This window comes from Bemisia tabaci, chromosome 7 (genome assembly GCF_918797505.1).
Source record: "Bemisia tabaci chromosome 7, PGI_BMITA_v3".
Lineage (NCBI taxonomy): Eukaryota > Metazoa > Arthropoda > Insecta > Hemiptera > Aleyrodidae > Bemisia > Bemisia tabaci.
Genome location: NC_092799.1, coordinates 25,022,672 through 25,042,696, shown reverse-complemented (window position 1 = coordinate 25,042,696; position 20,025 = coordinate 25,022,672). Strand labels below are relative to the sequence as shown.

Genomic DNA, 20,025 nt, shown 5'->3' with positions numbered 1-20,025 from the left:
CAGACACCATGATGCATACAACATTTTTTATTTTAATTATTAATTGTTTTTTTCTATTTTTTTAAAGGACCAAACAGAATCCGAGTCCTTACAGAACTGTTTAAATCAAACATCTGCGTCGGAAGCCAACAGCACAGGATCAATGACACCAGAAAATCAAATAATAATCAATAAACAACCCTGTGAGCCAGTTCGGAAATCTCTTACGCCCACAATTATGGGCCGCAGTTACACCAAATTGCCTTGTCAGCAAGTCAGGTATGACTCACCGCCAACAGTGGAGAGCATCAGTGATTCGCTAGAAGATTTAAATTTTAACCCCAAAAGAACTTACGATAAACAGTCTGAGTTTGACTCGCGAACTTACCGTAAGTCAGCAGTCAAAAATCGGGAAAAGCTAAAAATGAATTTCGAATGGAGTGGATCGCCCTTCACTCCTTTAAACAATGGAAACATCCCAATGTCAACTCCGCTAGTCTCGAATAAAACCTCCAATTCAGATCAAGGAGTTTTCAAAAGCCCTCTTCATTTCGACTCTTCAACTTTCAGCCGTAGTCAGCTGAAAAATCGTCGAGCAGTGCCTTTCTCCGGTTTACAAATAAAAAACACAGCAATTCTTCAGTCTGAATCTCCTGGTGTTTTTGAAACGTTTACAATCGCTAAACAAAACAATGGTATGATCAACATAGATCCTGAATATCTTGAAAACAGTCTGGATTACATCACTAACGTTCAGACACCGTCGTTCACAAACTTTGATTTAGATACCACCCACGATTCCCCGTTCAATGTGTCCACTAATTTAAATTCAACTGTTATTTTTGACAACAGATCAGTTGGAAGTGTTGAAAATGGACATGCAGTCCCTACAAATGGTACACATCATAGCAATACAAGCATGGGTATCAAAAATGGCTCTGTTGGTATTGTTAATAATTCAGATGGAAACTTTGGCTCGTTTGGCATTAACAATGCCACCATGGACATCAATAATGATTCATATGACATTAACAATGCTACCATTGACATCAATAATGGCTCGCTTGGCGTTTACAATGCTACTTTTGACATTAATGATCGCTCAGTGGGTATTAACAATGCCACTATGGACATCAATAACAGCTCGTTTGGCACAAATGATGTTAATAAAGAGTCTTTGATTATCAACAATGCTTCCACAGGTATGGAAAACTCGCCTATCGATACTCTTAATGATACTTTTTGTATGAATAATGGTATTGATGATAGTCGCCATATTAACAGTGCATCCCAAATAGCCTTAAATCAAACATACGACAATAATCAAAATATTGCAAGTGCCCGGTATCTGCCGCCTACATTGTCCACAGAAACGCTTAATTCAACTTTCGAAGTTCCGAAGGAGCAATCATACTTGTCAAAAACACCAAATTTAGTCAAACGACTGTCAGTATCACAAGGTGATGGTCTGGAAAAAATCGAACCCACCATGGAAAATCCCAGAAGATCTTTCTCTGACCACAAACCAGCAGTTCCTCGAGGGCCGTTAAAAAATTCAAAACTCTCGTTGCCTGTGAAACGAAGTCTATATTCGTCAAATACTAATATTAGGCAGCAAACGGAAGCAGAAGAGCCCCACCTTAATTTCTCACATGTATACAACAAGACAGCATCAAACTCCAAAGAAAATTTGAAAGTCAACATGAAGAGTGGCTTAAAACGTCCAATGAGTGTGTTTGAGCGGCATTCTGAAGTCAAGTATTACAATTTAACGGATAAGAAGAATGTCTTAAATTCAACATTCTGCAAGTCTGCTACTAATTTGAGTGCTTCCTATATTGTTGAGAAAAATAACTCAGCGGAGGACATCAGCAGAGGGAGTGCTGACTCCAAGTCATCCTCTTCGAGTAGCATATTGTCAAGTTCAAGTTACGTCTGCATTTCAACCTCCAATGGTGCTAACGAGCCACATTTTGGTAAGTCAATTTTGAAGTATAGTAATTAATCCTGATTTAATACGTGTTAAGGGCAGGTGGGCTCAAAGTAAATGGTTCAAAGTTGTTCAAAGGTCATGGATCAAATTATGAATTGATTCAGCACATCGTCACCTTCCCGGCAAAGTATCACAAGCGCCATTTTTACCGAAATTGAGTTATGAATAGTTCCGAAATAACGAGATGCATTTACATACGAAAATAATCATTTTTTTTACAACAAATATGTAGAAATATGAATAAAAGTCGATTAAAGTTGATGTACTTTCGTATCACAAGCGCCATTTGGGAGAAAAGTATCACAAGCGCCAAGTTCGGCAACCGCCTACCTTTCTGATTGTTTTACAATTTTTGTCACGGCAGTCTTCGGAATGACTTGAAACTAAATTATTTTCGCATGTAATTACATCTCGTTATTTCGAATATAATATTTTTTTTAGACTAAATATAAATAAATATTTAAAATACTCCTTTGAAGTTGACGAACTTTCGTTCACAAGCGCCATGTAAGAGAAAAGTATCACAAGCGCCAAGTTGGGAATAATCGCTCATCTTTGAGATTGATTTTCGATATTAGTATCAACAACTTTTGGAATGACTTGGAGCGATTCGTCACTTTTCGGCCGAAGTATCACAAGCGCTATTTTTATTAAAGTTGAGTCATGGGTAGTTTTGAATTAATGAGATGCATTTACATACGAAAATAATATTTTTTTTTAGATTAAAAATGAAGAAATATGGAAAAAACTCCGTTAAATTTGATGGGCTTTCGTATCACAAGCGCCAATAGATTCTCAGAGTGCCCCGAGAAGCCGATATCACAAGCGCCAATTTTCAAAGAAAAACCCGTTTTTTTAAAGAAATTTTATTAAAATTCGAAGCAGGGAGGTGTGCTGGATCTATATTTCAAGTTTCAAGCCAAACATCCGTCTTTTACGGTCGCAATTCAGTTTTTTGTGTCTCTTGAAAAGTTGGCAAAGTGGCGCTTGTGATACTTTGCCGGGAAGGTGACGACATCTGAATTTTGTCCCATTTTGATGTCGTACTTAAAAGAGGAGTTTCTGTCAGATGCAATACAAGAGAGCAGAAAGAGGTTCCTGAAATTTTAAAGGAGGAAGGGTGGTCAAAATGAGAATTTTGGTAAGATTCAGATAGGGCAGTGGTGCAGCAAAGTTTGGCCTCTGTACGTGTTTAAAATTAGTAGTAGTCCTCACATTTCCTTTTCCGTTAGATGTGAATTTTTGGTTGTCAACTAAAACACAATGGCCATTTCGGCTTCATCAGCCTTCATCAGGTGTTTATAAAAAAAAACGAAGAACGAAAATAAAATGAAATGGAATGTTTCTTTTGTGCCTCATTTTTTTATAATCACCTGATATTGGCTGATGAAGCCAAAATGGCCATTGTGTTTTAGTTGGCAACAGAAAATTCACATGGGGTGAAAAAGGAAATGTAAGTACCACGATACAACCTGATAAAACCTGATGCAGTGCAATCAAGGTTCAGGGAAAAAATCTCTATTGTACTGTAGATTCCCTTAATCTTTTCCCATTTTTTATCTCTTCTTAAACATTAAGTAGCATGAACTTAAAGGGTTTTCCGCATTGCACAATCCTTTATGTTTTTTGGTGTCTTTGATGTTAATTTCTCTCTCATATTGTTTTCTGTTTTCTGTGATGATGTAGAACTCAAAAAAGGGACAGAAAATCTCATTTCTCCTCCTGCATCAAGTTCAACTCCAAAAAGCAACGGTAAGTGTTCATCTTCCGCAATTTCATATTCTAAGTATAGGTGCAATAATGCTGTTCCGTGGCTGGTTGATGAAGGAACTGAGCATGAAAAAAAAATTGTTCTCTCTTCACTATGCACCACAGCTAAGTGAACAAAGATTGTCTCATTGACTAGCTGCTGACTGGATTGTTGCTGTGCTCATGCTTATTAACATGGAATCAGTGGGCTAAAAACTGCTCTTTCCGAGGTCAATATTTTACAATATCACCATAAACAAGAAGACTAATTGGCATGGATCTCAAGAGTTGTTTTGATAACAGCAAATCAACAATTTTAATCTATGAAGCGTGGAAGGTTAACAATACTTGACTTTATGTACAGGGTCTTTCATCCTGGAACAGGCTATCGAACATGTCAACGATTTTATATTTGACTACTCTTTTTCCAATAAAATTGGCACTATTTACTAAGTAATACTAGATTTAGGGAGAAGTGTTTGGGACAATTCCTGCAAGACCCCCACAGCAAGATAATGTTTTTTGTTTGCACAAATTTTTCGGAGAAAACTATTAAATAAGTGACTGCTGTGAGATGAGAATAGGAGGGAGGGCTGACTATCAAATTAGGAAACGGTGATATCTGTTTTACCAAGTCGGAGAAATTTAATTTTATACGATGGTGTCATTCCAAGTACACAATCAAACAAGGACCTAATGTACATAAAATACTGTCTGGGGAAATATCGGTCTTTACCTTCTACTCTCTTGAATCGTTTATTCTGGGGGGGGGGGGGGACCACACGTTTGCCTCAGAGTCCCTCTACCACCCTAAATCCGACGCTGTTACTGAGAACGCTGATCTTTTTTTGTATTTTATGTTCTGTTGAACTTTTTTCTTGATTTAGAATTAATGTGGAGGTTAATGAAAACTCAATGACGACATCAATATCTAAACTCTAAAATCGTGTATTCGAATTTTCAATTTACAGGAGGGTGGAAAAATGAGATGTTTATCTCTTTAGGACTTGCATAGTGGTATCAATAGTGAAACATTCCATGTAGAGATTTTTTCTAAGCATCATTTTTAAACACTTATCAGTAACATCCCCCGCACTATAATTGGCTATTAGCAGCTATTTCTAAACAGAGAAAATCAATGAATCGTTTTCTAGGATTTAGACATGTTGATATGATGGTTTAGAGCTTGTAATTTTTGACGACTTCCAATATTTATTTATTTTTTCAATTTATTTATCACATTTCAGTTGCTAAACGTGTTCAGCCGCGAAACATTTCGCCAGCCTCGCAATACAGCTCTCAGGAAGATCAGCTAAACTTCCAGCCGTTCCCAAATCTGCCAGCGCCTAAAAATCCAAGCCCTGACAGCACAAATTTCCGGGACCATAATCCCACTGGAACTCGTAAGTATCATCTATCAAGCAAATCAACTGTTCCGTGAAAAACAACTTATCCTTCTCTTTTGAGATTTGATGAATGAGACCAAAATTTTCCTCTATTGCTTTGTTTATGTCTATCTGTTGAGTTGCACTTACAGTTTTTATGGTGAAGATTTTAAGACTTTCAACCTTGAACATGACAAAAAACTAAAAATCTGAGGGTAGTTTTAAAATACTTAGGTGGTTGAAATAAGTTCCTGTTAAAGAGGGTGCTTGGGTGATAGCTTGTAGAGCTGGTTGAGGGGTAGAAACACACAACGACAATGCCAAATGTTGGAGGAACACTGCTGTATTGCGCCTACCTCCAGACTTTAAACTCCAAACTTTGCTTCCACATCGGCCTCTTCACTAATTATTTGACTTCTCACACGTACGACTGCTAGCCTAAAGCTTTGTACTGGAGTCGTGGGCATGTTAGTTCATCGAAAGTTTTTTATTAGCGGGTGAGACAGACATGACCAAGACTGAACTACAGGCCCTAAAATGCGGCCCTGGAAAAGTCTACAATCTGATCACCGATTACAGTCAAGTGAAGAACATGCCGGAATAAAGGCTGTGGAACTGCCGCGCAAAGCTGCTGAAAAGCTACCAAAAAAGGGACTGAACATCAAAAGATGTACATTCTGGTTTCAGAATCATATTAGTCTATCTTCTTTTAAAAAGCGAGGAAGTTTTTGTTATTTTGCCGCGGGCAAAACCTGGAAATTTTTATTCAAGTCAGGGAATTTCAAACTTAAATCTGTAGGCTTCCTGATACTGTGTGATTACCTAACTTGATTAATTCATGTCAGTTTTGCCGATTTTTCAAATTTTTAACAAAAGCCTTTCATTAATGAGGAATATAATGTTTAATTTAATAAAGCAATGTTTGTTTGGCTGAACAAAATGAGCGGGGGAAGCAAATAGATTTTATGTGTGAGCAAGCACTGATTGAACATCTACTCCTTTAATGTTCTAATTACTTTTTAATGTTTTGCCGTTTTCCATTCTGACTCTTACTGTTCTTTTCTTTTACAGAATTAATAATGAATGAAACCCTTACAGTTGAACCGTCAGCCAAAGCACCACCGAAATTTTCCTCAGAATCAACATTTATCAGACCGCCAAGGGTGAGTGAAATATATCAATTTTTTCGAAAGGCATCTTGAGTCAATGGCTCAGTTTTGACCAAAGCACCTCATGACCTTATGTCTTATCATTATTCACCTTTTGAAAGTAGTTTTTCCTTTAAAATTTACCATTCTTCGGAAATTTAAACGATTTTTTAGATGTTCAGATGAGAAAAAGTTGTAAGCAGTATTTCATACTTTCCACCCTTAGCTTGCATATTGTTCAATTTTTATCTTAGACATTTATTTTGCCCTATATCAGTGCAAAATGTTTAAATTATTCATCAGAACACCAACAATATTCACCCTATGAAGCTGGTAGATGTACGAGGGTCATCCAAAAAGTAAGTTTCCCTACCTTGTATCTTCCAAACGAAAAGAGATTAATCAAATCGGTAAAAAGGCACATATTAGGCATACTCTAAGCTTTAAAACAAGCTCAAGTTTTTGAAAATCGGCCAAGGAGTTCGCGAGTTAACTTAATTTTACTGAGACAACCTCCTGTCGCCGCGTGCCCACCTCCGGGGTCAGGATGCGCGGAGAGTCGATTATAGAAGACTCGGGTTATCGCCTCTACACATCACATCAACAAGAAATGTTAAAGTTTTCATTGAGTAACTACCTTACTAGTAGTTAGTAGTAGTTACCTTACTTTTTGACGTAGTCTCCACATCTTCTTTGACATTTTTGGTATCATTACAGCAGCTTCTTGACGCCCTCCGCGTAGAAGATCTCGTCTTGGCTCCGAAACTAGTCATTGACAGCGATCTGCACTCCCAAATCAGTTGCTTTGCGTAGGGAAATTTTCCCCCAATCCTTCAAACTTTCGTACTTTAGCTTCATGTGACTTTCATTTGTTCCCGAGCGGAAAAACTTCCACGATGGAAGCGATTTTCAACCGATTCAGAGGTACAGATCGCTGTCAATGACTGGTTTCAGAGTCAAGGCGAAAGCTTCTAAGCGGAAGGCATGAAGAAGCTGCTGTAATGATACCAAAAATGTCAAAGAAGATGTGGAGACTATGTCAAAGAGTAAGGTAAGGCCTACTCAATGAAAACATTAAAATTTCTTGTTGATGTGATGTGTAGAGGCGATAACCCGAGTCTTCTATAATCGACTCTCCGCGCATCCTGACCCCGGAGGTGGGCACGCGGCGACAGGAGGTTGTCTCAGTAAAATTAAGTTTACTCGCGAACTCCTTAACCGATTTTCAAAAACTTGAGCTTGTTTTAAAGCTTAGAGTATGCCTAATATGTGCCTTTTTACCGATTTGATTAATCTCTTTTCGTTTGGAAGATACAAGGTAGGGAAACTTACTTTTTGGATGACCCTCGTATGTTGTTGTCATCGATACTTTAATGAAAAATATGATCTTCAAGCTGAGCAGAATCTATTGTTTTAAATCCAAAAGGTGCTGATTCTCATGTAAGATGGACTACCAGACAAGTTGAGCATGCTAGCAAGCAATGATCAGAATGCGTATTTTCTCATCAAAATTGCCTCATAAAAACTGATTTCTAATTTTCCATCCCAACTAAAAAAATCTAAATTTAACCTATACGAGAGAACTTAGCGTTTTTCATGTTTCAAATCCGAACTTTCAATTTCATTAATAGATCGTAAATTATAGTCAGTCTTTAGTTTCTCTCCTGTGTGTTCAGTTATCCTTTGAATGACTGCCTTTGAATCCTCTCTAACTCTTCTTTTAAAGTTTTTTAATTTTGATGTCTTCCTTTCTCTGCTCTCAGACTTCAGGTTTGAGGATGCCCTCTGTTCGTCAACCTCCTGCAAGCAGATTGCCAATGCCTGCGTCCACAGCTGGTATTCCTAGATTTGCATCCAGACTTCCAACGTTTAGAACCAGGTGAGTTTTGTGTCATTTTCTTGTTTGCAACACTTTTTTCCGTATCATTACCAAAGGCACTGGCTGTAAAGCTGTTTATCTCCCCAATTTCAAACTCTCATAAAGTGAGGTTCAACCTGAATGAAAAAGTTGTCTCATTTGCAAAACTTTTAAGCATTAAAATGCAAATCATCCATTGAGCAGATTTTGTACCCTTATTTGCCACATAGCATAATCCACAGAATAAAGTGCATACATTACATGCATGAATGAATACATTTCCCTTGGTTGATAAGCAAAAATATCTAGTCATCATTAAACAGACCGCTACCCCTTTTTTTCCTTTGCAGAGAGATGGATATGCTTTGATGAAAACTTGTACATGAAATTGAGGACCATGCCGGAAGAAGGGCGTATGTACAAGGTTCAGCGTCGTTAGAAAAACGCATTTGAAGATTTGAAATGGTGTCCCGAAAAATGAAATGCAGCAGTTGGTTAAACCAAAGTCAATTCTCTTAAACTAGATCCTACAGCTTTGAAATCCATTAAAAGTTTAAAAGAAATAAATAATTTGCCCTCTGTAATCATTGGACAAAGTAAGCCAGAGATACGCCCTTCTTTCGGAATCCTTGTATGTACGATAAAAAAGAGGATCGTTTTTCTTCGATAACTCATAAAGTAATGAAAAAGAAGAAAATCGGGGAAATGACTTTCTGCTAATACATTTCAGTATTCTAACGAGCCAAAGTTTTTAAAGATCGGGTCACTGGTTGCAGAGAAACCCAGCTTTTTCTGGGCGCACTTGTGATTGCTGAAGACACTAAATTCACTACTAAGTTGATTTCCTTCTTTTGTATCTCGTGACAAAATTAATTTAAAGGAAATAAAAGAAAACGGTTTCTGCAGAATTTCTTCAGCTTTCTAACGAGCTATAGTTTTTTAAAATCGGAGGTTTATTAGCGGAAAAAACTGAACTTTTCCGGTTGCACGTACATGAGAAAAGTGCATTGTTATTGTCGTCGGAAAACTGTTATAATCCGCTGTTGCTCCTTATTGAGTCTGGAGGGTCTCCAAAGGTGGTCGAACATTCAATTGGTTACGAATTGCACCCATTGGATTCTGTTTGTCTAATATCAATTACATCTTGCCCCCCCCCCCCCTTCCAACGGTATGGGATATGCTGTGTTGCCAATCGTCCAGAAATGAACCTTATTGGTATAGCGGTTTCTTCTTAAAATTATTGTCTTTTCTTTGGTTGTCATTTTAAACTGTGGAATTCCTTATATGTTTGAACCGAGTGTTGCTTAATAATTTGATACATTGTCCGTAAAAATGAACTTTTCAATGGCCAAACCTTCATCACCGAATGCTCCAATTTTATGAGGATGGAAAATGCGTCGATTTAATCATTCAAAAAAAAAAAAAAATGCCCCTATAGAGAACTTTTCTTGTCATTTTTCAAGAGTATCTGATGAAAATTCTGTAAGCTCTTGTCTGTTAAGCTTCATTGATCTTATAATGTTGCCAAATTTAATTAACTCTCAGATAAGGTACGCCCCTTGACCGCTTCCCACTCCAACCCCCCAAGCGCTTCGCCGGGTAATCATTTTCAATAAAAAAAACCCATGTTGAATATTCTGTAGTTGTTCATGCGACAGATTTCCACTTTTATTGATTAAAAAACTTAAGATCTGTCCGATGTTGCAAAGTTTCTGCAATATTTTTCGTAATATTCTCGAGAAGTATACGTTCGCGCCTGCGAGTAAGGTGGCTGATATATGTAGGAAGTTCCACGCTGCGGCGCGTCATCACAGCAGCCATTTGGGAGATTTCACTATCGCGTACTTGTGTATCTTACATCAAACATACATAGAGTCACGAGAATTTGTTTATAAACTTGCAACTCCGAACAACTCCGAAACTTAAAGCTTCGGACTGCATTAACATGACTAATGTAATATGTGCAATAAGTCGTAACTCTCACATTTCACGTTCTGTGATGTACAGTAAATAAAAATGAATAAATAATCATTCTATTCGGCTAAAACTATTCCTTCTAATGAGAACAAAATGGAAGTGACACTTCTTTCACCAGAAAACAGGTAAAAATCCATATCACGGAAGGCAAAATGTGTAAATAAGAGGAGAAAGTTCGTTGGCCGGAAGAAGGGCGTATCTTCGGTGTACTTTACAGGTCAATTATTCACGTAACAAATCGACAGATTTTTCTCAAACTTGGAGGATACTCTCACTATTCGACGTAGAATCAGAAAAGCAGAATGTTGAAAAAAGGGCGTATCTCGAGATACGCCCTTCTTCCGGCATGGTCCTCAATTTCGTATTCATATGATGAAAACTTGAAACCCAAAAAGTCCCGCAGCTACTGCAAGCTATTGGGCATTTTTAACTTGTATCAAAAAGTTTAGGTCTTCGTAGGAGCCATATTTCATGCAATTGAAGACCCAAAAATTGAAACTTGCCATTCAAATTGGCACCCTGTTGAGGTGTGATAATGTGCCCATCTCAGCAGGGTGGCAATTTAAATGGCAAGTTTCAATTTTTGTGTCTTAAATTGCATGAAATATGGCTCCTCTAAATACCTAAACTTTTTCACACAAGTTGAAAAAGTTTTTTCGATGCATCTGCCCAACAGCTTGTAGTAGTTGTAAGACTTGTTGGGTGTCATGCACAAGTTTTCATCAAAGCATATCCATTCCTCTGCAAGAAAAAAGGGAGAATTTTCTGAACCCCAAGAGGAATCTGTCCCAGCATTAGCATCAATTAAAGCGCTCTTGTATTTCTAATATGCTGAGCTTCATAGGCATCATTGGTAATATTCATTATTTTTTTCCTTTTTTCAGGGTTCCTGCACCTGTTAAAAAATAGTAAATCTCCGTTTTAAATTTAATTTTATCTGTGTTATTTTCATTCATATATTTATTGCAATTTTATTTTTTCTCTATAAATTCTGAACGTGATAAAGATTATAGAGCCTTGTAAATATCCTGTTTTTTAAGTTAATTTGTTATTTGGGGGTGTCTACTGGTTATTGAAGTCCGAAAAGTAGTAAGAAGTTAGCATGTCAAAGTATCACTCCATGGGGATATAGAAGAATCCATTTTTCACACCAGATCTATGATCATTTGATTGTCATAAAATCATAAATAGGCACGAGTGGGTTCTTGTGATTTTCATTAACTCACTAGATAGCATTATATGATTATCTCTTCATTGTGTCAATTTTTACAGGATTGCCACTTATTTTCCCCTAAAATTTATCTGATGGTTTTTCGGATTCTCTGTCAAAGTAAAGTCCCCGTCCGGCAATTCAGCTTGGCTCAGAGGAAATGATATTGAAAAGGAACATTTTTTTTCTTACAGCTTATTACTGTTTTGCATCAACTCAGTATTTTCCAAGAATTTCTTGATAGTTTAATCTTTTATTGTCAAAGCATAAATTTTAAAAAGTGTATTCTTAAAGGCGTCGAGGGCCTCATGCAATGATGGAACAAACTATCAACCAAAAATTATTAGCCATTTTAGCTTGTTTTCTGATTGAATCTCATTCCTCTGAAATTTTGAATCACGTATCCTAACTATCAGTTCCTATTGCATTTTTGTGTTTTATACTAATATCTTTTCCGAATTTTGTATCTATCACAAGGGAACACTTGAGTGAAATTGATTCCCTCCCGCTTATTTTTATCCTTCATTAATGAACCCTCTCCACCATTTCGTCTGAATTTTGTGATGAAATGAATTATTTTTTGCTACTTAAAATTAACCAAAATGGAATGATAATTAGGCTTCAATTTTTCTTCTCTCAAATTGCACTTCTAGAACTGTTACTATTGAACTGTTAATTTAATTTTGACCTACTAGTCTGATAAAGTTCGAAAAGAAATTTCATTAAGAAATAGTTGGGTCAAAAGTTCAGAAACATTTTTGTATGATTCTGAGAATCATGTGCGGAGTTTTCTCCTTGACATCTTAGACAAAGAGATTCAACAACCCTGGGGTTCAACCGCTGCTTCTACTAAATTTTAGTCTTATTATACCGATAGGCATCCTGTTTTTTGTAAAATATTTCTCTCTTAAAAAGCCTGTGTCACACTATCAAAATATTCCATCAAAATGTCAAGGTCAAGTGCTGTGATTGGTTGAAGTCATCGAATAAGCCAATCACAACACCTGACCTTGATAATTTGATGGCTAGCTTTGATCGTGTGACACGGGCGAATGAGCAATCTGTGTTAATCGCATTTGTCTTTCCCCGTACTTTGATTAAATTTCAAACAGGCAAGATTGAAGTTGATTTAAATATTCATCTGAATGATTAAGGCAAGAATTAATTGTGGTGTGAGATTTTATTGTTATTGAAAAAAAGCAATTAGAAGTAGACATTATAAGAAATTGACTGTTCGTGCCTCGTGTTTCAACATTTTTTTAATTTTTTTAAAGAGAAACTTCTTACAGTTAGTGTGAAAAATTAGAAGCAAGCAGCTGTTTTTCTGCAGTCTGCCCTCAGTGTAATATTTAAAATTGATATCTTCTGTTTTTCTTTCTTTTTTTTATAAACTTTTCATTTGAGATTTTTTTCCATGACTAACTTCCTCCATTCATTTATTTCCTTTGTCCATTCCTTTTTTCTAAAAATTTTCAAATGTTTATTCATCATATCAAACATTTTTTTTCTCATAGTATAAAAATCAAAAAAATGTTAAAGCTTTGAAATTTTTTTGACCCTCCGCATAGATTTTTGCTCCCTGCCCCCCTAACGATTGTATGGAAATCACACCCTTTCGATTTTTAAGGCTGATTCAAACATATTTTCTGCTTTTAGAAACGATTCATTTTGTGTTTTTAAAATCGCCATTATTTGTAAATGTCTAATCCACAAGGTTGTTCTTAAGTGTTTTAACTTTTATATGTTTTGATTGACAGCCGTTTTTTATATCTCAGGCGTCTAAAAGCTTAACTTTAATAAGCAAAGCAAGCTTGCCTTAGCAAAGCTTTAGCAAGCTGAGCTTTAGCAAGTTAGAGACTGACTGTAAGTCTTTCCGTCCGTGACCTAGTTCTTTGCTGGATAATTTGAAACTGAAAATTTGTTTTCTTTCTTTCGGAGTTATGTAGGGGATTAAAATTATGGTTTACTTAAAAAATGCAGTAGCCACTGAGAATATTTCCCCTCAATTAGATGAAAAAAATGTTTTCATTCACTCTTTTATAATGACTTGTTACTCTAGGTTTCCAGATTTTCTCAGCATTGAAGCGGTGTTTCTATCGAAACAGTAACTAATTCCTAATATGAAAGGCCATTTTAATAAACGCACAGTATTCCTCTTGTCGCATTCCCTAAAACTCTACTACAGTGCCAGCTCTCCTACTTAACATGGATCATCCTTGAGTGACACTGATTTACCAAAGAGTGCTCTTGAATTTGAGTCATGCCCAGTCTGCTTCGATATTGTAATTGTAGCAAAAATGAAACTATCCAGATCAATTTAGTCGATGGTCAGGCCAAATGATAAAAAATCTGGATATTTGAGACACTTACAATTTCTGCATCCTAATAGTTCTAATTGAGAACAAGCTGCAATTTCCCCTAAAAATCACGAGAACAGAGCTTGATCCTAAGAAGGTGTGAACAGGGCGTTATGAACTTTGGCACATGCACAACTGCATCTGCATATCGCGCACTGTGTGCTGAATGAATGTGTTAATCAGTGGAAATGGCAGCTTTTTACTCTGAACTTATGCAAAAAAAAAATTGGGGCAGATCATCTGATTTCCCCTGTTAATTAATGTCAACCGACGCCCAGAGTTAAATATAATTACCATCGAAATTTTCCACACCTTGCTGTTGTTCCACTGGTTCGATTCTGCAACATTTAGACCTCTGATTTGTTTTCTATGTCAGCATGAGAAAGCTGTAAGAATGGAGCAACCGAATCTGAGAGATTCCAATTTCCTACTCAAACAAATCAAGAGCACCGAAGCATATTGTCAGTAGGCTGTCCTAAGTTTATCAATTTTTAATTCAAAGTAGATGAAAAATGTGCGAGGTTTTTCATACTTTCCTGGAAGGAACCAATCCTTGAATTTTGTAAGATCGTCCAGTAACAAAATCTGTAATATATCAAATATTTTTTGCAAAAGTCTAGTTATGCATAGATAGGAATCGATGACTAAAGAAAAATACCGCCTATCTGCAAATTAACGATTTTACAGGACAAAAAAAAAACTTTGTCTTTTTTGTAATTTTGATTTTGGGTTTCAAATTTTTTTATATCCAACAGTGTCATTAAAGCGCTCACATGCAGAATTTGAAAAACTGAAAACATCAACTTGTGTATTTTATACTGCAGAATGCATCGTTGACTCATTTTTGCAAAAAATTTTCAGTTACGCAGTATTGTTCCATAGTCATCGAAATGTTAAATAACAGTCATCAGGAAAGAAAGCAATCTCTTCAACTGACTGCCCTTTCAAGACAATATCTTATCTCTGAATTTTCATTTCCGTTGTGAATCATATGCCTTCATGTTGTAATATTATGCTCAAATTTTAGATAGATAGTTCTCTGATTCCACGTTTTTGTAATTTTATACTCTCGTTTTTGTCACTCAGTTGAGAATTGTGAAAGAAAATCATCAAATATGTACATATTTGGTACAGGACTTCGGTTCCTCTGAGCTAGCAAATATTTTTTTATCAGACTAAATGCTAGTTATAATTTTCAGTAACAGATTTCCGCTTTCTTCCGCTGAATTTGCAATGGCAGTTTTTGTATCTACCCGCTTTTTTATTCTGTCTTTGAAATATTCAATTTGTTTTCTTAGTGTAGATACTGATGCAAAAATCTATCATGTCAAAGATATTTTAGTTTTTCATCTCAAAAAAAAGTATGCTGGAATATTTGCAATGTTTCAAATTCAGATAAGTGTTTTTATGACTTCGTCATCGTTATGTTCCATATCAGTCGAAAATGTCTTGCTTTAACTTATGAAAGGAAGTATTCAATTTTGAAGTAAAATTTATTGTGCCATATTTATATTTTTTTCTAGTTAAGAGAAGTAAGGACATTTAGAGGGCCAATCGAAAATTACTTCGCAATTTTGTCAACTTAAAACGAGCAACTTTTACTTATGCAGATTCTCATGCAGTTAGTGGTCAGAACTTATTCATTTTTTACTAACCATTGTCACTTATTGAAATTGACAGTGAATATTTTTTATTCTATTAGAAGATTTCACAAGAAAATTTTAAGAGAAAATGATCAATGCTTTTTATCTGAATGATGAAACATAGAAGGCAGTTTTCGAATGTGACATGGAGTTCTTTTTTGCTGAAAGCCACTGAGTCATTTGCCTTAATTTTCCTGGACTCCCCCTTTTGTGGCAAAAATTTGAATTTGATTCTTCTAAAATTGCTCAAAAAGTTGCTTTTTGACTTTCCTTATGTGATTTGTCAAATTTTTGTCATTGATTTTTATTAGTTCAGCAATGTAATACAGATAAAATCTTATCTAGACAACTTGTGATAAATTCTGAAATGCTTTCAAAGTAATATTTAAACACACTAGAGGACATACATACCTCATGAAAAGCACTAGAAAAACTATTTCATTACTCAATTAATGAATGAACTTCAATTTTGGCTCAATACAGGGCTATTACTTTGCCCTAAGTTTTAAAGTTTGTCGGATCTTACATATTTCAGATTATTAAAATTCATATTTCATTTTAATGTGTTTCTTGGTTGCTCACATGCGGGTCCTCGCAACTTGATAACCAAATGAATCAAATCAATTCTGTAGTACAAAAAAAAGTCTAGATCCTGCTCTGAATGGCTAATGTATGAAATTGTTTTTCATGAAATTAAAATTATTTACAACATTAGTTTTAAGTACACCTCTTTTTTTCTCTTTGAAATAGAGTTTATATAGAGTTGCAAAATAGAAATTGTTAATATTGTAAGTTTCTCTAGTTTTGACTCAATTTATTCTTGCAAAATTAAATTATTTCTTCTGTTACAGGAGACTTCTGTAATTTTTCTGTTGAGATTCAAAATTTTATGCAATCTGTGAATTTTAGTGGGATTAAGGACTCAGTTCTCAGCAAAATAATTAATTACTCTATTTGTCTAACCAGCATTTGTGTAGATAATCTTCGAGTGATAGTCGTATACAATTTTAATTTTTAACTTTGTCTGTTTTTAAACATCCATATTCATAGCAAAAATATGTTTCAACAGATGAAAGAAACGAAGGATCTTCACTGAACTCAGTAGTACTCAAGTTCACAGAGGTAATGAATCAGGTCACCAGTTTTCGGGGGATTTTTTGTTCAATGAAAGTAATGAGGGTATTTAAGTATCAATTGCATTACCTCTTTTCTATCTTGATCAGGTACTTTATTCAAATTTTAAATTTTATAATGCATTATAGAAATTTTTCGAAGCACTGTTAACTGTCGATACAACATTCATATACAATAGTTATATCTCATGTAATGTAGAGTCAATTAGTTGAGATCATTCTCAGTGTTGGAGGTAAGTAGCTATTCAGACATTTTAGTAACATTTAAACCAACTTGTCATAGTACATTGGAACACTAGACAAGGTGATAATTTAAGCAATATGATGAATGTTATTTCATCAAAATTTCACGTAGAGCACGATTTTTACAACTACAGTTACTGGAAATAACTCTCAACAAAGGTTTTAATGTTTTTCGATGCATAAATTTAAACTTTCCACTCAAAAAAAAAGAATAATCTACTTGAGTTAAATCACAAGCTAAAAATGTTGCCGTGGCAGTCTTTACAGTAGGAAAATATGGCAACTGCAATATTGGCGCTGCGGCTCAGCTATTGTACGTTGTTCACACTTTGAAGAACACAAAGTAGGGAAGGATCACTGCTTATTGAGAAGCCTGCCAAAACTGTTGTAGTGCACAATTTGATTTGAGTGTACTCTGATTTTTTATGTGAGTGGAAAATTCAAATATTTCGGAACCAGTGCTGAATAAAATTGTTACTTAGTATCTTGGTTGGGAGTTATTTTTAACAATTTTCGTGCAAATTGTGTTCTATATAGATGTTTAAGATGACACATATATGCAAAATGCTTAAAGTTGTACCGTGTCTAGTGGTCCATAAGATGTTTACCACCCAATGGAAGAAAGGCTGTATGACAGTCAAAAAAAATAAATGATTAAAACTCTGTTACAAAGAAAAATAATACACTTTAGAGTTTAATAATAGTTGCTGAAGTATATTTTAACTCATCTCAGAAGATTTACTGTTGGCTTTAACGGCAATATTTAAGCTTCTCAGTCTCTGTTTTTTTTTGTAATATGGCCTGAATGCATGATTGAAATTTTACTTATCAACTGGATGTCAATTAATGCCAAAAAAAGGGGGAAAATTTTAGCGTTCTACTGTATAATTCTAGTCAGTTGAATTTTTGGCTACTTGGTTCATACTCTGTAATATGTCTGATATTCTTTTTTTAAAACTATCTTGTTTGTAAAATCTTTGTTTTACTTTATCATATTTTATATTTGTTTTAACGATCTTTTTATTTTAAAATTTCTTGTGCAAGTTTTTATTTCTTTGATGTGCATAAACAAGGGTAGGGTAGCTACTTTTGCAATATTCCACTATCAACGACCATAATGCAGCTGTCATACTTTTTAAAACATTTTTAATAGCTTTAATCACTGAACTATACATGCCCTGAATTCAAACAGATTTTCAGTTCATAGAGAGAAGACGAGACATGATTCCTCATGCTGGCCCATCGTGAAAACGGTCTAAACAATTGCAAGCAAGACAAGCTTCTTGTCCATAGGTCAGTTGCGCTAGTCACCAAATCGCGTTTTGACGATTTAAGTTTAGAGAGAAGCAAAAATCAATAAGATCCGTTCAAATGCTTAGTTTTTACACCCAGCATGAAAGATACCATGGCTTCTTTCATCTATCCTAGATTCATCAACTAGTGGTACTTAAATTTTCACTGCTAGCTTGACTCAAAACACGGATGAAAGCAAGGTAAAAAAATCCATGGTGTGCATCACTGCAGTGGATTACATCATATGCTATGTTTTGGTAAAGTGATATTTCCAATAATATTGGACGGATCTTATTATTTTTGCCATCTGTATTTATATTATGATCTGTATTTATCAAAACATACTTTTGCAACAAGCGCAACTGACCCATTTTCCTCTTGCATAGGGCAAACCTTGCCCATATAGCATCACTAGTAATCTGAAACATCATTAATTTGTCCAAACAGTGATGCAATCTGCGATATCTGAATTTTCCAATATTCGATGATGAGCCGCCGCAGAGGAAATGCGGTCATTGTCCTTTGACTCGAGCCAATTTCATTACAGACCAGGACTTGATGGAAGGTGTCCTTGCCATTTAGTTGCCTTTACATGTACAGAAAACCTGAAATAGCACAAAATTTCAACAATGCCTTATAGATATCATGAGCTTAAATTTATTTTTCCACAACTGTAGTAGCGCAGATTATTTAGAACTTCTTTGTACACTGATTTTTTTATCTGTTTTCACAAAAACTCTAATATATCTATCCCTGGTGTGCTTTTACAATTTTAAGTTTGCGTGTAATGATTCCCCAACTTTACTGAGAACCCAATTTATACCCTAAAATTTACCAATTTTCTGTATGTAGTACCTCTAAAATCAAAACTGATTCTAATTTGAACCCATCTCCCATAATTTTATTTAAAAACTAATTTACTTTGTTTTATGTCCTTGATTACAATTCTAAACTAATGAAAATTTAGGTATTAGTAATATTTTTGTCAATATTTTTTGTTTGATGTAAGCTTATGTAAGGTGATTTTCGCAAGAACAAGGGACATGCATACTGTGAAGATTTTTCATCCGGAAAGTTCAATCAAACTTTTGATGTGTGCCTTTTTGCTGTATCAAAACAGTATTATTGTTCATCTTTTTGCATATTTTTACTTTTATATATGTTCTCCTGTCCAGATTATCTGTCTCTACAATTGTATCTGGTATCCTCATAAAACCTTGTACTTCAAAGAAAATATTTTGGCTCTATTTATTTACTTCACATCCTGTCCTTCAAGTATGATTTCAAATTAGTTAGTCAACTTTTTCATTTTCACTGAACTCAGTACCCGTAAGGTGATCCTAAATGATCTAAGGACGAAATATGCCACTACTCGGTCAATGTCTTTGGTAAGCAATAGTTATTGTAACATACAATTTAATGCAAGAAATTGATCCATAACGTGTAGCAGCATTAATATTGAGTAGTATGGCATCAAATTTGCGAAGATTTATTAAAAATGTACGTAGGAAACCACCATGACACATATCACATTTTGACCGAATGTTTAAAAGAATGTCTCTCAATGCCACACTGATTAAATGAGCAAACGTCTGTTATGGTAGTTTCCCTTATGAATTTTCAATCAATGCTCACAAATATGATGTCTTACTGGTCAAGATTAATGCTGCCATGCGTTATGAATCAGTTTCATGCATTAATGTGCACATTTCGATAATCATTATTTCCCTAAGACACAAACTGTGCAGCAGAGCAACATAGTAGCAGATCTCATCTCCAGATCACCTAGAATCACCTTAATGTGAACTCACTGTTCGACACTTTTAAATGCAATTGAAATGCAGTATTTTAATTTTTTTATTACAGCAATTGTTTTTTGAAAATGAAGTTGAAATGCAGTGTTCTAATTTTTCTAATGTATGAAATTTTTCTTAATTCTGCTAGGACTATTTTATTAAAAATCAATGAACAAATACTTAGTGAAAACCTGACTAAAGATTATGAATTTGACTTAACAAAAAAAAATATCCTGATGAAAAGACAAAATTATTATATCA

At 35.1% G+C, this 20,025-nt stretch overlaps 1 protein-coding gene across 2 annotated transcripts in view; it reads left to right on the top strand.

Annotated features, from left to right (window-relative positions):
- Window positions 1-19,202, top strand: part of LOC109032242 (uncharacterized) — a 59,689-nt gene extending 40,487 nt beyond the window's left edge. For both annotated transcript variants that reach the window (XM_072302374.1, XM_019044265.2), the window contains 6 exons: window positions 68-1,955; window positions 3,659-3,724; window positions 4,969-5,124; window positions 6,178-6,269; window positions 8,018-8,133; window positions 10,974-19,202. In XM_072302374.1, coding sequence (XP_072158475.1) covers window positions 68-1,955; window positions 3,659-3,724; window positions 4,969-5,124; window positions 6,178-6,269; window positions 8,018-8,133; window positions 10,974-10,998 — 2,343 coding nt within the window. In that variant the 3' untranslated portion in view covers window positions 10,999-19,202. The remainder of the gene's footprint in view (window positions 1-67; window positions 1,956-3,658; window positions 3,725-4,968; window positions 5,125-6,177; window positions 6,270-8,017; window positions 8,134-10,973) is intronic.
- Window positions 19,203-20,025: the final 823 nt, after the last annotated feature.